At 46.6% G+C, this 17,196-nt stretch overlaps 1 protein-coding gene across 2 annotated transcripts in view; it reads left to right on the top strand.

Moving 5' to 3' along the window:
* The window catches only part of TMC5 (transmembrane channel like 5), a 47,203-nt gene that overhangs the window by 28,939 nt on the left and 1,068 nt on the right, over nucleotides 1-17,196 (top strand). For both annotated transcript variants that reach the window (XM_083413472.1, XM_083413471.1), the window contains 13 exons: nucleotides 874-1,018; nucleotides 2,120-2,275; nucleotides 5,027-5,193; nucleotides 6,776-6,854; nucleotides 8,084-8,181; nucleotides 8,579-8,674; nucleotides 9,569-9,644; nucleotides 10,308-10,441; nucleotides 11,956-12,129; nucleotides 12,246-12,324; nucleotides 13,897-13,980; nucleotides 14,315-14,419; nucleotides 16,373-16,406. In XM_083413472.1, the coding sequence (XP_083269598.1) occupies nucleotides 874-1,018; nucleotides 2,120-2,275; nucleotides 5,027-5,193; nucleotides 6,776-6,854; nucleotides 8,084-8,181; nucleotides 8,579-8,674; nucleotides 9,569-9,644; nucleotides 10,308-10,441; nucleotides 11,956-12,129; nucleotides 12,246-12,324; nucleotides 13,897-13,980; nucleotides 14,315-14,419; nucleotides 16,373-16,406 (1,427 nt within the window). The remainder of the gene's footprint in view (nucleotides 1-873; nucleotides 1,019-2,119; nucleotides 2,276-5,026; nucleotides 5,194-6,775; nucleotides 6,855-8,083; nucleotides 8,182-8,578; nucleotides 8,675-9,568; nucleotides 9,645-10,307; nucleotides 10,442-11,955; nucleotides 12,130-12,245; nucleotides 12,325-13,896; nucleotides 13,981-14,314; nucleotides 14,420-16,372; nucleotides 16,407-17,196) is intronic.

The raw sequence follows: 17,196 nt of genomic DNA on the forward strand, positions 1-17,196 counted from the left end.
TAGTGAACAACATCTGTAGGGTCACAGAATAATCCACCCTCTCTTACTGCTTCTCTGCTCAAAATGGCCTCTTGTGTCTTAATTTTCATTTTCTTTAATGAAAAGGAAAGAAAACAGCCATCTGTACTTCATTACACAGTATCACCATCAGCCTTCCAACCTTTTGAGCGAACATAAGGGTTGCCAACCTTTTTAGGCCCATGGGTGCGTTTGGATTTTGACATGAGTGCTGTGGGTGCCACTGATCTTTTATGTAGACAAAACAGCATCATTCGTGCATACAAGGGGAGGTATTGGCAAACTTGACATCCCTGAGGCTTGCCAGTACAGTGGTACCTCGGGTTACATATGCTTCAGGTTACATACGCTTCAGGTTACAGACTTCGCTAAACCAGAAATAATACCTTGGGTTAAGAACTTTGCTTCAGGATGAGAACAGAAATCGTGCTCCGGCGACGCAGCAGCAGGCCCCATTAGCTAAAGTGGTGCTTCAGGTTAAGAACAGTTTCAGGTTAAGAACGGACCTCTGGAACGAATTAAGTACTTAACCCGAGGTACCACTCTGTGTGTGTGTGTGTGTGTGTGTGTGTGTGTATATAATGTTTACATAAAAAGTTAAGGGGATGCAACAGTGATCACACGATCCTTCTGTCTCTCAGGTGGGAGGTGGGCGGACAGGAAAATGAGAAGGGACTGGAATGGAGTGTCCTGGAAAAGGGTATGACTAGGTGGCTCTGCAGCAGGAGTACTTCACGCTGCAACATTTGTTGCAGGTCCCACTTTGTACGATTTACTGCTTTTCATCTAATATTTTCTCTGCTTCCCTCTCCGCTTTCATGCAACCGCTGATGCATGTTTTGCTTTTCATTGTAGCATGGCAAAGTCCTTCCGCAACAACTTTGCTCATCCCCAGATGTACGCTGGAAATGCTGCCAAGCTTCTTTGTGTCTGGGACTTCAGTATAACTAATGAGAAAGCTGTGAAGCTGCAACAGAGGAATCTCAGCACTCAGATAAAGGTATGCTGGTTTGCCAGAAGTGTATATAATCTCAGCACTCAGATAAAGGTATGCTGGTTTGCCAGAAGTGGCTTAGTCATGCTGGCCACATGACCCGGAAGCTGTATGACGGCTCCCTCGGCCAGTAAAGCGAAATGAGTGCCGCAACCCCAGAGTCGGTCATGACCGGACCTAATGGTCAGGGGTCCCTTTATCTTTACCTATGGCTTTCTTACTCATGAGTAAATATGCTTATGTTGCAGCCGCGTGACAAGAGTGGGTGAACAAGCCAAGCGAGGGCTGATTCCCCATGTGAACTGGTTGTTGTCGCCTTCTTACTTTACTGTACATTATAGCTTATGACAAATGAGCTTATCTGAAACATTTGCCTGAGCTGCATCATACGGCTTTAGAACTAGTTTTCGTTTTAGCTGACCTCAGTTTTGTATTTGGTTGCAAAGTGCCCTAGGAGCTTATGATGAAGAAACCTGTGTGAGATGGATTTTATTGGGTAGGAGAGGATATATTAATTGCAGTTTATCCCTCCAGGCGCCCACCTGTGTGAGTTGAATAGAGTTTAAAGTCCCATCCTTGGCAGCAAAATTAAAAGCATAGGAATTAGGCTGCAAAACCTTGTTTTTGAGCAAGTCCAGCTATGAAGTAAGCTGGCTTTCCCTCTCTAACCCTGAAGGAACAAAGAATCAGGCAACAACCTGGGAAGTAAGTTAAAAATATAATTTACTTACAATCTTGCATTGGTTCACAGCAATGGCAGCCGTAAAAACTACACAGACAAAATACTTATATTTGCTGTGTAACCAGCTTCAGACATGTGCCTGGAGCTAGAACAAGTGCATGCCTGCATCCAACACTGGTCAAAGGAAGAGAAAGAGGAACAAGAAGTACTATATGCTCCTTCCTTTTCTGGGGAGGAGGGGAAGTGACATCATACAGAACCCTCTCTACCAATTTTATTTCTATAGTATGAGTATCTGCTGATCCGCAGTACAGCTGTGTGATGCTAGCCCCTTCTCATTCTAACTAGCAAGAATATGCATTTGGTAGGTTTGGCTGCTAATCTCCCACAACCTTAACAATCATATTTAATTGTTTCGGCTTCAGGAGACCTTGTCGGATGTGAATACTGAATATCTGAAGCTTTCTCAGCGCCAGAAAATTAACCGGCTCTTCATTCACCTGGCGGCCTGGGTTGTGTCACTGTTAGCGACAGCTGGTTCATGCGCTGGCATTTACTACTTCTGCCTCATTAACTTAAATGTAAGGTCCTTTGATTTATTTCTTAATACATTTTTTCTCTGCTTATGCCTTTGTATAATAATATTACCTGCCCTGTGTTTTGCTTGCGAAATAAGCGATTGTGCTTGTTATGTACTGAGTTGAATAGGATCCGAAATGCAGCAGTCTGATTGGTCCTAGAACAATAGGATCCAAAATGCAGCAGTCTGATTGGTCCTAGAACAATAGGATTCAGAATGCAGCAGTCTGATTGGTCCTAGAACAATGCAGCAGTATGATTGGTCTGCAGGAGCCACCCAATCCAGCTCCAGATGGAAGTGAATCCACAACTTGATTGGCCTACAGGAGAATTCCAGAATTAACGAATCACGTGCAGCCCATTGTGTAAATAATGTATATAAAGCAGATACTTTGGGGAAACTTTCATTCCTCCTCACCACTATGAGCTGAATAAAGAGCATGAAATCCACTCTTGACCCTGAGTATATTTCAGTGCTCTTACAAGGCTGTGTGCTCAGAGCAATGAGGGCTGCTGCCTGTTGGGACTGGTGAGGCAAAAGGCAGGGACAGCCACTGCCAGCCAGAGTAGACAACACTGAGCTAGTTGGATGAATGGTCGGACTTGGTATAGAGCAGCTTCCTATGTCCCTATGATCTCATGCTTAGCTCTGCCCCATGGGTGTGGTGTGGGGCAGAGCCAAATGTGCTCCCCCAGGCCTCTCTAAGGGGCAGCCCTTGAGACTCTCCCCATGCCACAGCCCCTCTCCAGCCACATTTGTCACTAGCTTGCATTGCACCCTCCCTGCATGTAATTGCCTGGCTGGAATGTGTCCTTGGACTCTGAAAATGCCTCTTGCTTACCTGGAGGATAGAGAAGGGTGTGTGAGCATGTACGGAAAGCAGCCTACAGTACAAAGGTGACATTTCCATGCCTTGCAAGGGGATGTGGTCTCTGGAAGGTTGCTCAGAAGGGAACACAGCCTGCCTTCTGAGCTGAAAAAGGTTGCCCTAGCCCTGCTTAACAAATCCACACCATATTCTGGGCTCCCTGTAGGACTAATAACTCAACGCACACAGCCTGCTTGAGCAGGTTGCACACCTGGTTTTTAGGGGGGTGGTAGTTGAGGAAACATTTACCTTAGTTGAGCTCAGGCTCCATGTCTGGGGAGGTGCTGGGTGCAACTTGTCCTTTGGTGGGGCCTTCTCCAAGCAAAAGCTATGCTTGCTAGGGCTGATGGGAGTTGTAGTCATAGAATCATAGAATTATACAGTTGGAAGGGACCACGAGAGTCATCTAGTCCAACTCCCTGCAATGCAGGAATCTTTTGCCCAGTGAGGGCTCAAACCCACGACCCTGAGATTAAGAGTCTCATGCTCTACTGACTGGGCTGTTGTAAGGGGGAAAAATGCATCTGGAGGGCACCAGCTTGGGGAAGGCTGTGTAAGATGTGTGTGGACTCCTAAATGCCGGAGTCTTCCTTCCACATAGTTTTGCATCTACAGCGAGTCCACAAATTTAGTGTGAATAGGGACTAAAGGAAAATGTACTGGAGCTGAAGAAGTTCGTGCAGATTATTATTATTTTTTTAAATAAGATTTTATTTTATTTAAAACATCCATGCAACAAACAAACAAGTGACAAAAACATAGACAAAGAAAACTATTTTCATACATACCCTACCACCACCCATAACCCTCCCATGACTTCCCTCCACCGCAACTCGACATCCTTAAGTCATAAAAATTCATTTATCATTGCATCTCTTATGTATTACTTCCTATATATTCATTAAAGGTAAAGGTAAAGGTACCCCTGCCCGTACGGGCCAGTCTTGACAGACTCTAGGGTTGTGCACCCATCTCACTCAAAGAGGCCGGGGGCCAGCGCTGTCCGAAGACACTTCCGGGTCACGTGGCCAGCGTGACAACGCTGCTCTGGCGAGCCAGAGCCGCACACGGAAACGCCGTTTACCTTCCCGCTAGTAAGCGGTCCCTATTTATCTACTTGCACCCGAGAGTGCTTTCGAACTGCTAGGTTGGCAGACGCTGGGACCGAACAACGGGAGCGCACCCCGCCGCGGGGATTCGAACCGCCGACCTTTCGATCGGCAAGCCCTAGGTGCTGAGGCTTTAACCCACAGCGCCACCCGCGTCCCAAAATTAATTCATTACTATGAATTAATTTTGATCATACTTTACATATCTAATCCATACATATCAACATATTCTCATTCGAACAGTGTTTTTTCATATAATCTTCAAAACATTGCCATTCTGATCTTAGTTTTTGATTTGTCTGGTATCTTATGGCTGCTGTTAACTTTGCCAATTCTATAAATTCACTAAGTTTACATATCCAACCTTCTTTTGTAGGTATAATGTCTCCTTTCCAATTCCTGGCAATAGCTATTCTGGCGGTGGCATATAAAAAGATTCTTTTCTTTTCCTGTGGGATATCTTTCCCTAGTATCTCTAATAAATATGCCTCTGGTTTCTTTCCTATGGAGATTTTAATCTATTTAAGCTCTTCATAAATACTACCCCAAAATTTCTTAATTTTATCGCAGCCCCACCAAACATGAAACATTGTCCCTTCAGCCTTCTCACATTTCCAGCATAGATTGGACTTTAACTTATAGATCTTGGCAAGTTTAGGTGGTGTCAGATGCCACCTATAAAACATTTTCATCGTGTTCTCTTTGATGGTATAACAGGCGGTAAACCTGATGTCTGAATTAAATAGCTTCTCCCTCTTGTCTCCCTCTCCCAAAGTTACTTCTTGACGAGAGTAAAAATGAGCTGCAAAGGGAAGCTGCTACCCTGGTGTTGCCCATTGTGGTGAGCCTACTCAACCACGGCGTGCCTTTCTTCTACTCCTCCTTTGGCTTTGTTGAAAAATTCACTTCTCCCCGAAACCAGATCTACACTGCAATTGTCAGGTATTGCTGTCTTCACACATGTTCCCTGTCTCCCTAGAGTACCATTTATTTAGTCCAAGTTCAACAACCAGATCCAGGGCAAGGTTGGAAGGCTCACAATGCAGCATCTTCACTGAAGCTGAGCTGGGTCTGGTTAGGGCACAGGTCAGTGACTCCGTGGGAACCGCATCTGTGAAGCCTTGCATGAGAACCTAAGGAGAGCCCTGGTGGAGCAAGCCCAAGGTCCATCTAGCCCAGTGTCCTGTTCTTGCCGTGGCCAAACAGAGGTCCACGAAAAGCCCACAAGCAGCATCAGAACACAGACCTGTGATTTCAACAACCTGGTATTCGGAAGCATCCTTCCTCCAATAAAATTGGAACATAGCCCTCATGGCCAACTGGCCACTGGAAGCCTCATGCTCCATGAATTTGTCTAATTCTCTGTTAAAGCCGTACAAGTCAGTAGCCATTGCCAGTAGCGAATAACAACACTAGCATAGGAGGAGTTCATTAGGAAATCCTTTTATGGGGTGTGTGTCTGTGGCTTTAAGAGAAATCCTGCTGGATCAGGCCAGTGGCGCATCTGGTCCAACATTCTGCTGCCACAGTGGCCAGTCAGGTACCCATGGGGAGCCTGCAAGCAGAGCAAATGATGCTTGCCAAACTTGTGATTCCTAATGACTTTTTTTCTGGAGGCTTGCTGCCTCCAACCGTGGAGGTAGAAATAGTAAAGGTAAAGGTACCCCTGCCCGTACGGGCCAGTCTTGACAGACTCTAGGGTTGTGCGCCCATCTCACTCAAGAGGCCGGGGGCCAGCGCTGTCCGGAGACACTTCCGGGTCACGTGGCCAGCGTGACATCGCTGCTCTGGTGAGCCAGAGCTGCACACGGAACGCCGTTTACCTTCCCGCTAGTAAGCGGTCCCTATTTATCTACTTGCCCCCGGGGGTGCTTTCGAACTGCTAGGTTGGCAGGCGCTGGGACCGAGCAACGGGAGCGCACCCCGCCGCGGGGATTCGAACCACCGACCTTTCGATCGGCAAGCCCTGGGCGCTCAGGCTTTTACCCACAGCGCCACCCATGTCCCCTGGAGGTAGAAATAGCCATGGATAATAGCCTTATCTTCCTTGAATCTGAATAACCATCTTTTAAAGATGGTTGTGAATTCCACAGTTTCATAATAATCATAGAATCATAGAGTTGGAAAATGACCCTGAGGGTCTTCTGGTCCAATGCAGGAATCTCAGCTAAAGCATCCATAATAAGAACAATAATTTTATTATTTGCCCCCCTCCCATTGAACTGGGTTGCCCCAGCCATTCTGGGCGGCCTCCAACAAATCTAAAAACATAATAAGACATCAGACGTTAAAAACTTCCCTATACACTCACTCTCAGACTAGCCTAACTCACAGGGATGTCGTGAAGGTGACATGGAGAAGGGGGAAGACTGTGTATGCCACCTTGGGCTCCTTAGAGGAAAGGTAGGATATAAATGCAATAAATGAATACATTTTCCAAAAGGGATCTGATACTGCCCACAAGTACTTTTCTTGTACTGTGTCCCTCTGCTGAATTCTGACGGCAATTGCTGCCCCTCTGTAGGAACGTTATTCTGAAAATATCAATCGTTGGGATCCTGTGCTACTACTGGCTTAACGAAGTACCTGCATCAAAGGCAGAGGTAAGGTTTTCCATTTTGCTTCTGCATTGCTGCAGATCTTAAGTATAAGGACATAACAGAAACTTACCTCACACCTGTGCCTTGTTTTCTCAGACAGAACAGAGCAGGTAAAAATATTTGTTTGGGGGCTATTTCACTTCAGGCTGCAGGTGGAAGCTGGCAAGCTTGAAGGCTGCTTCATAGGGAAGAAAGGCCATATCCTAACCTTCTTTGAGCCTTGGTGTAATGTGTGAATGGGGATTTTTCTTCTCTTGGGGGAAGCCTTATCCACAGTCGGAGGTGATATAGTCCAAGACCCTTGCTTACCACTGCCAAGGTGAGCTGTAGGCAGCTCTTAAGATGGGCATCACGAGATATGCCTGGTGGTCACAGCCGTGCTGAAATGCACCAGAGCTTCTGCTTTATTTATTACACTGCACATGATCTTAGCCAAAAGCCTGAGAAGCCATATTCATTCATTTACTTGCTTGCTTACAGCATTTATACCATAGCCTGTTGCCAAAAGAGTGATCAGAGTAGCATACAAAAAAATCACTTCTATGATTGTCTCTGCCTGCAAGCTTACACTCTAGAAGGACATGGCACATGAGGAAAAAATGAAAGGGAGGGAAGAGGAAAAAGCAAGCACCACCACATGTTCTTCTATTTAACAGTTCTTCAAGTTACAACTGGTGTAACTTTGCTGTTGCGCCTTGTTGTTTGCCTGCTTCTCTTTGGGCATGACAAGAATTCCTAGATGGGTCCTCCTACACTGGCCTTGTACTCTCCTTCTGGATAGTTGTGCAGATTGGGCACAGAGGGAGGGGGTAAATAAGTAAGCAGCAGTGTCTTAGAAAGTAGCAGTCTCCACAAGAGCCGATCACTGAAGCAGCTTGCCCAACCACCCTCTTAAGTTGTGATGATGAACCATTGGACTGCTCCAATTGGTGAAAGCTTTGGACTACATCTCCCACCATTGGCAAAGGTTGGCAGGAGCTGGAGTTCAGCAACGCTCAGAGGGCCGCAGTTTCCCCAAACCTGGTGTAAACCTGAAACCAGCACTGCATGTCATGCAGCCTGTGCCAGATTGGAACATCCTCCCTTGAGTGTTTTGTTTTCCTAGGGTTGCCACCCTACGTTCATGCCATGGGACATTCAAGATAGCAAAGAGATGGAGAGTTCTTGTATTTGCCAATTGATTGTTTCTCTCTGGCACACACTCATAAACTTTTTTATTTCCTTTTAATCAGTGCTGGGAAACTCTGGTTGGCCAAGATATCTACAGGCTGCTTGTGGCTGAGTTCATTTGCTGCTTACTGGGATCTTTCTTCGGAGAATTTCTGCGGAGGTACGTGCACGGATTCTGCATTTGTACAAGGAAAATTCCTGTCCTGTTTCCTTTTCAGTGTTGCTAAGGGGATCCTTCCATCCTGACATACTCCTTCAGTTCTGCTTAACCTCCTTGCTCTTTCGCAACTGTTTCGTTTTCTCCTGCAGTGCTTCTTGGCATCGCATAGGTGGGACCTGCAACAAACTGTCACAGCGTGAAGCGCTTCTGTTTAGTATGCCAGGTTGTGAGTGTATGACTGTCTGTACCTGTGAGAAGATCTCTGGCTGCTCACCATGGAGCTGATTCATTGGGCTCTTGGCTACTTTCCCAACTTGGGCGTAGGGTAGATATATTGGAGGTTTGCAGGACTGTTGGAAAAGTCTGGAGTTTCGAAATAATTTTGTTCCGCTTTTAGAATCGTTGGGACCAAATGTTGCAAGAAACTTGGTGTGCCAGAATTTGACATTGCTCGAAATGTTTTGGATTTAATCTATGCACAGACTTTGACATGGTGAGTAAAGATAATCTTACCCATAATATCTCTGTAAAATACAGAGCTGTGAGATGTGTGGCCCTCCAGCTGTTGTGCTAAATCTCTCATCACCCCTGATAATGTTGGTTGGGGCTGATGGGGGTTGCAGTCTAACAACATCTGGATGGGCATGGGTTCCTCAGCCCTGTTGCAGTACTTAGATACTGCCTGCACATTTCATGAATTGAAAGGAAATTCCTTTGATTTTAAGCCTCACACTGTAACTGTGCTCAGCACAAACCCTGCCTAGACCTGAATCCCTGTCATTTAGCAGGCTTTTATCCACTCTGGAGGGCCTTCTATGGGTGTGAATTTGCATCCACTGCTGTCAAAAGGAAATCACTTACGACCATTTTTTTTTTTTACAACGACTGTGGGGAGATAAATCTAATTTTTCCTGGACTTGGCCTCAGACCCTGAGCTGCTCTGGGAAGCCTTCAGACCTCCTCAGGCTGAGGTCTAGCAGCAAATCAGGGTCTGAACCAAATATCGTGGTTGGTGGTTGGTACATGCCTGTAGTCCTAACACATTTTTCATATAGTTTAGTTATAGTATACAACTGCTAACATGGTTTGAAATAAGGCTTTCGACTTCCTTTTAAATGTTGCTAAAACGATAGAGAGGGATCGAGGGCAACTTATTTCATGTTCATAATGTCTTAAATTATTTCCCCCCATTTAATTGCATGGATATTATATATGCAAGTCATATTTACTGGAGGACCACTAGCTGAGACGTGGGTGGTCTCACTTGCACACACAACTGTTCATTAAACCATGTCCGCATAGTGAGATGCCTTCTGTTTATACCTTGTGTCATGTAAAGAGAAGCTTTGAGATGATTTCTTCCTCCCCCTTTCTCTCTCTCCTGAAGGATTGGTGTCTTCTACTCACCTCTACTTCCAGCCATTCAGATGATATCATATTTCATACTCTTCTGGGTGAAAAAGGTACTAGCTTCTCAGAATTCCATGGATGCCAAGATCCAGGTTTGGGGCAATTACTGTTTGGTGAGAGAACCCCAGCAGAGATTTAAAATAACAAAATATGCAGCAAAGTAAAATGTGGAAGCATAGACCTTTAAAATATGCCCTTGTGAGTTCCAAAATGTCCCTCTTCCCCAGCATAGAAGGCTTGATTAACCAGTCCCTTCCAATGTGAGGTAAGCCTGGCAGGACATCTTACTCTTAACCCCTTCATGCATGAATCAGACTTAAGCATGTTGGTTATATGAGGCTGGTTATCCCAAATTACTGGGATTGGGGAACCTCAGGCTCAAGGCCCCAAACCAGTTGTCTAGATTTTTCTATAAGGCCATTGGGACTCACCCCAGATCATAATCCCTCCTCAACCCCAAGCCAAACTGCTGGTCAGCCCTGCTTTGCTTTCCTGGGTGGTTTTTGCCTGTCTGGAATGCATCACGTTTCCTGTCAGGATTGGGATCCCACACAGTGGTTTCTTTGGAAAGCCACCAGTGCTTTATTTTTTTTAAAAAAAAACATGCTTAATGCTTAATGCTTGACCTTACATATTGTTTTGATTCAATGGCAAATGCATGGAGTTCCCACTGAATGTACTGAAATGCTCATCCTCTTCATCCTTGTTCCTGAAAGGTGAGTCTGATGAGGAACTGCCAGCCCCCTCGCAAAGCTTGGAGAGCTTCTCAGATGAACACCCTCTTTGTTTTCCTGCTCTTTTTCCCATCTTTCACTGGAGTCCTCTCTGTCATAGCAGTCACCGTCTGGAGGTAAGAAGGATTGCTTCTTCCCCCTTGTCAGATTACATTGCTCTGCCCAAGGCTTTTGTATACGGAGAGGGAATCTGTGGCCCTCCAGATATTGCTGCACTACAACTCCCATCATCCATTGGCTGTGCTGCCTGGGGTTGAAGGGAGCTGGACTCCAAGAATATCTGGAGGGCCATTGGTTCTCTATCCCTGTTTTAGTGTTTTAGTCTTTGCTTCTCATATTTTTTGTGAGGGGTTGGTTGCATCACGCAGAGGAAGAGCTTGTCGCAAGGGCAGGTGTAAATCACCCCATGAATGAGCTAATCACAGGTGCAAGTACAGCCAAGCAAATAGCTACACTAACAGTCTAGTGCCCTGACTATATCTGTGTTCAGTGTAGTGGTGTGTCTATCTGTTGTTCAGTGTTAAAAAAGGTAAAGGGACCCCTGACCATTAGGTCCAGTCGCGGGCGACTCTGGGGTTGCGGCGCTCATCTCGCTTTACTGGCTGAGGGAGCCGGCATTTGTCCGCAGACAGCTTCTGGGTCATGTGGCCAGGATGACAAAGCTGCTTCTGGTGAACCAGAGCAGCACACGGAAACGCCATTTACCTTCCCACCAGAGCAGTACCTATTTATCTACTTACACCTGACGTGCTTTCGAACTGCTAGATTGGCAGGAGCAGGGACCGAGCAACAGGAGCTCACCCTGTTGCGGGGATTCGAACCGCCGACCTTCTGATCACAAGCCCTCGGCTCTGTGGTTTAGACCACAGCTCCACCCGCGTCCCTAGTCAGTGCTACTTGTCTGGTATTACGGCTTAAATTGCTGAACTTATTTAGAAATACTTTGTACTTTTATGTATTTGTATATATCTGTATCTCCCAAAGTCTACAAGCTGTATATATCTACATTCAGAACTGTTTAACTGAGCCTTATCTTCTGCAACCGTAAATATCTCAGTGATGGTACTGGGAGCAACTTCCACTGCGTGGGCATCTCACCTGAGATTCCAAACAATTGATGCTGAATCTGGTCATCCTGGCCTCTCTGCCCCAGCCCTGCCTTCAACAAAGGAGATTGCACTCCATTAACAGGAAGCAGTGTGTACTTTGTAAAATGGTGTGGTTTGTCTTTCTGAGCTGAAAAATTGACAAGGAAGGGAAACCATGAAATAGTCTCCTCCCCAGTGCTTCTTCCACTCTGTTTTGGACCTCATCCTGCCCCAGGCTGAAAACAGGGAAGATGGCTCCCCAGTTGACCTGTCCTTTGAGCCAAAAACCTCTTAGGGCCATGGCCAGTCAGTGCTGTATGAGATACACCATTTTTTAAAATGAAGCTGCTTCCTTATATCCTTAATTAAATCTTCTTAACAAAAACAACACTCCTTCCAAACATTTATGGAAATGGTTTCACACTAGGCTTTAGAATGCAGCAGTGGTATTTCATCGTGAATCGTATCCATGCCATTGTCCTGTGCATGCTAAAATATGTGGACCTCTTCCTAAAAAACCTTCCCCTCCCCTCTTTGCCCAGGTTGGAGCCTTCTAAGACATGTGGCCCTTTTCGTGGTTTGGTGACTGTCTTCGAGTCTGTTTCCAGCTGGATGGGAATACTCGCCAGTTATCCCAGTTCGAGATGGGTTGTGTGGATTTATCACAACTTAATTGAAAGCGTGCATTTCTTCTTCATCCTCTCCATCATTGTTTTGTAAGTTCCTGTCAGCTGTGTGTTTCTTTATTTTAGCGATGTAATAAGAAAAGGTAGGTCTTCTTTTATTTGCAAACGGAAGTGCTAATTTTAATTTCTTAAACTCTTTGTTTTAGAATCATCACCTACCTCTACTGGCAAATAATAGATGGGCGTAAAATAATGGTTAAACTTCTTCAAGAGCAGATCATCAATGTGAGTATGTTGCTGGGGAGGCTTCCTTTTAGTTTGGCTATTCATTCTCTGGCACGGAATTTTATATAGTTGGATGTTTGGGTGCAACTCAGCTTCTGGAATAGGGGTTTGCGCGGGGTAAAGGTAGATGCAGTGAGGGACATTCACACCCCCAGACTATCCCTGTACCTTTAATCTATCAGCTTCCTTCTCTGACTCCCTGATGTTTAGACTGATTCAGCTTTCTTTAGGTAAAGGTACCCCTGCCCGTATGGGCCAGTCTTGCCAGACTCTAGGGTTGTGCGCCCATCTCACTCTATAGGCTGGGGGCCAGCGCTGTCCGGAGACACTTCCAGGTCACGTGGCCAGCGTGATAAGCTGCATCTGGTGAGCCAGTGCAGCACACGGAACGCCGTTTACCTTCCCGCTAATAAGCGGTCCCTATTTATCTACTTGCACCCGGAGGTGCTTTCGAACTGCTAGGTTGGCAGGTGCTGGGACCGAACAACGGGAGCGCACACCGCCGCGGGGATTCGAACCGCCGACCATGCAAGTCCTAGGCACTGAGGTTTTACCCACAGCACCACCCGCGTCCCACCGACTTTCGTTACATCCTGTTTAAAAGTTCCTCCTCCTCCTACTTCTCCCTTGGACCTCAATATGAGAGGTCATCTTTAACTATTTGTTCATCTCTAGATTAGTTAGGGTGGAACTAGAAACATTTCTCTCCAAATTTTGTATTTCCAACAGTAAACAACTTTATTACTTTCATACCTCCATGCATCTCCCTCTGTGTGTGATCGCAATTGGTGAAGTCTACTCTCTAACCAAGATTTACTAGCTAAACACTGCTCACTCTGCATATTAAAGGGTTTCAGTAAGTAGCTCTTGCTCTCCCTCCCTCTACCCACACACCCCCCCAAAAAATACCAGCAGCAGACACCATGACCACCACTCTTCCCTCTGGATTCAAAATGCACAGAAGTGTTGACATTTCTGATCGGTTACCCATGTGACCAATTTGACTGTTGCTTAGAGCCAGGCGAAGAGGTGGAGTTTGGGGGCTTCCCCCAAGCCAAGGGAAAAGAGGAGGGAGGCTGGGATTTGCTTAAGGGGGCAGTGCACAGTTGATTCAGTGCACCTGAATACAACATAGAGGGCTAAAGGAGACATTGCATTAAACACTCATTGTTAAAAGTATGCTTGTACTGACTACATTTATTTTGGGATTGAGGGGAGGGCATTTATTTTGGGGGGATATTCTGGATCAGAGCCCTGCAATCCAGATCATGGCTCTTCTCAGATTTCCTGCTAAAACACCTGCTATCCTCTCTCCTCCCAATGGCGCTGTTAGCTGTAACGGCAATCTTCTGGAGAGAGAGACACCACAGCTCATTTTTCTTCAAAATTAATGTGGCCAGTATATGCATTTTTTGGAAAGAGTGTTTACTGTACAATATGGATTGCTACCTCCACACCTGAAAGGGTCCATTTTTTGTGGTAAGGGGAAAATTGCTGTATGAAGAAGTATCAAATGCATGCATCTCCCCACTGCATCTTCTAATGCTGTACTCGCTTTTTGTGTGTGTATAGGAAGGTAAAGATAAAATGTTCCTGTTGAAGAAATTACGTGCGCTCCAGGCATCTAAACTTCAAAATCGGGGAGAGCAGCCACAGGTTAGTTGTGAAAATGTGGGCTTGTAAAATACTGCCTTATTCATTATGGGCCGTTAAAACAATTGGCTAATAATCTGGGGGAATACATGATGCAACATGGCAAGTTGTTTATTAGTATTGCACTAGATGGCAGTAGCGATCGCACAAAAATCCCAGGCCACTGGAGGTGCCTGTATTGCGTGCAGGCTTAATCCCCTAGGTAGTAAGTCTTGGATACAAGACTTGCCTTGAGCATGTTACGACTTTTGTAGATGCAGTCCATTCTGTCCACCCTGAAGTGTGGTTAAGTTTACACAGTGTACCTAATTTTGATACTTCTCCCCTGCACACACAGAGGAGTTCATCTGTGCGCCAGTCAACTAGACAGCAGGTACCTGCACCATTGCCTAACTCCACTGAAAGCTCTCCAGCAACAGAGGAACGAGACTCTTACTTTGAGGTAATGGCAACAGCAACTGAGAGAGGACCTCTGGGCATTTGCATTGAATTGAAATCCTTTTACTACTCTTCTATGCTTCAGAGCTCACCTAGAGTATTGTTTGTCCAGTTTTGGCCATTGGAGTTTGCAGGCCCAAGCTCAGTGGTCGAGCAATCCGCTTGGCATGCAGAAGGTCCCAGGTTTATTCCCATTGTATCTAGGTAGGGCTGGGGAAAGCTCCTGCCTGGAGAGCTGCAGTCAGTCCATCACTGGTGACTGTTGGCACTGATAGGGCAGAAGGCAGGGAAGCCAACAGTTGGTGCTGCCAGAGCTAATGATGGGCGGAGCCAACTGATTCTAGTTCCACCCCCATCCTCTTGCCCTTTCTGAGTTCTACAAAAAGGATTCAGACTAAACATTAGATGGAGCTTTCTGGCGGGGCTAAGCTGTTTTGACAACGCAGCAGGCTGCCTAGAATGGTGATGACCTCTCCTTTTGTTAGAAACATTTAAAGGGAGGCTGGAGGGCCACATATTGGGGGTGCTGTGGTGGTGAATTTCCCACTTCAAACAGGGGGCTTGGCCGGATGACCTTTGAGCTTCCTTCCAACTCCCAATTATTGCTTTCAGCCTCACAATTTGGTGTCTCTACACTGCCTGTGTAGGTGGCAAAAAGCAGGTGGAAATCGAAGCCGCCTAGTCCTTCCTCAGCAGCCCGTGTTCCTAGCAGTGCTTGAATTATGTCCCTAACTTTTCAGTGCTGGAACCAGTGGCGTAGCGTGGGGGGTGCAGGGGGGGCCAGCCGCACCGGGCGCAACATCGGGGCGGGGCGCGCGCTCACACTCGCAGCTCTCTGCCCCTACAGCCAGTGTGGTGTAGTGGTTAAGAGCGGTAGTCACGTAATCTGGGTAACCGGGTTCGCGTCTCCGCTCCTCCACATGCAGCTGCTGGGTGACCTTGGGCCAGTCACAGTCTCTCAGCCCCACTCACCTCACAGAGTGTTTGTTGTGGGGGAGGAAGGGAAAGGAGAATGTTAGCCGCTTTGAGACTCCTTAAAGGGAGTGAAAGGCGGGATATCAAATCCAAACTCTTTTTCTTCTTCTTCTCTACCTGGCTCACTCTCTCTCTCTCACTGCAGTGCTGGCTGTGTGAATCCGATCCGAGCCGCCAGGTCGTCGCCCACTGTGGAGGGGAGGGTGCCAGGCGTGCGGTGTGGTGCAGAGAGGGAGCGAGGGATTATCTGAGGGAGGGACAGTGCAGCGGGGGGGGGGGCGCAAATTACTTGCCTTGCCCCGGGTCGCCGCCCACTGTGGAGGGGAGGGTGCCAGGCGTGCGGTGCGGCGCAGAGAGAGAGCGAGGGACTATCTGGGGGAGGGACAGTGCAGCGGGGGGGGGGGGGGGCGCAAATTACTTGCCTTGCCCCGGGTGCTGACAACCCACGCTACGCCACTGGCTGGAACGCAAGGACAAATGAAGATTAGAAATTGTGCAATAGTAGCTCCCCGGAGAAGCTCCCCATCTAGTCCAGCATCCTGTTCTCACAGTGGCCAATCAGATGCCTATAGGAAGCCCTCAAGTGGGATTTGAGCACAACAGCAGTCTCACTGAAGTGCATTGGGCCAAGTGCTTTAATTATCAGGGGCGGAATCAATTGTTCCAGCAAGAGCAGACCAAAGCGAATGTTCTGATTTGGAATCCCTTGGTGGTGGTGGTGGGGACCCTACTGTTGTTGGTGTGGAAATACATGGAAAAGCTCCAACGTTTGTTCTGATAGTTGATTTGGCATTCACAAGAAACAGATGTTATCATAGATCCTGGCTGGAGAAGCAGAATGGAGGGGAGTGTTTCCAAGGTGCAATCAGTTGGGGAATAAAGAATGTGGCAATGAAAGCTCTGAAATTCCCTCGCCTCATTTTAGACATAAGGAAATGGGGATCTGTCTATTATTACATTACTATGTTTTTCTTCCCTTTAGCTTGCAAGACCTCAGATGACCAGCTTCTCTCGTGGTAAGCATAAGCCTGGCACAAATAGGCAGAGCAGGTGGCAAAAAATAGAAACACAGCTCTCTGAAGATCTAAAGCCCTTTTCAGGCATTCAGCTATTAGTAGGAGGGCGCAGGGCTGGCTCTCCCCCTACACAGAACTACACAGTGCATTAGCTGACATGTTATTGGCTTAGTCAAGAGGCTTATGCTCTATGTATGATGCTTCCAACATGGAAACTTAGGGTCCTCATCTCTGAAGCGACTCTTATGTGTGTTAGGCAGCTCCCTTCAGATTGACCTGCCCATGTGTAATGTGGGGGGATGTGGCCACTTCATGTGCTGTTGAGGGGAGGGGGCTAGCCCCACATCTCTCCACAGTCCTTTTCATGTGTTCAGAAATTAATACCCAGATAGGGCTATAGTTACCTGGTTAGGTGTAGACCATAGTTTGGTATTAACATCTGAATTGGCAAACTATGGTTTGTGTTTGCCACCTATCAGGATTGGAAAGCCACTTCAAATGGTGATTTTTCAATTCCATGTTGGAGAGGGAGCAGAAACTGGTTTGGTGATATTGGATGGGGGGGGGGGGCGAACTATGGCTCATTGGAATCAGGAATTGGAAGTGGAGGAGATAAAGGGAAAACAGAAGCCCAGAGGCTTGGAGCAAACACTCAAACCAGCTCATTGTTTGAAAAAGTGTATCAGCATACGTGGACTACAGGTTGAACCTAGCAAAATCATCATCCCACTTTTAAAAAGCAACTTCTGCTTTGAAAATAAATGATCTATGGGCTTTCATCCAGAACACA

The sequence above is a fragment of the Podarcis tiliguerta genome, assembly GCF_965153285.1.
Source record: "Podarcis tiliguerta genome assembly, chromosome: 14".
Lineage (NCBI taxonomy): Eukaryota > Metazoa > Chordata > Lepidosauria > Squamata > Lacertidae > Podarcis > Podarcis tiliguerta.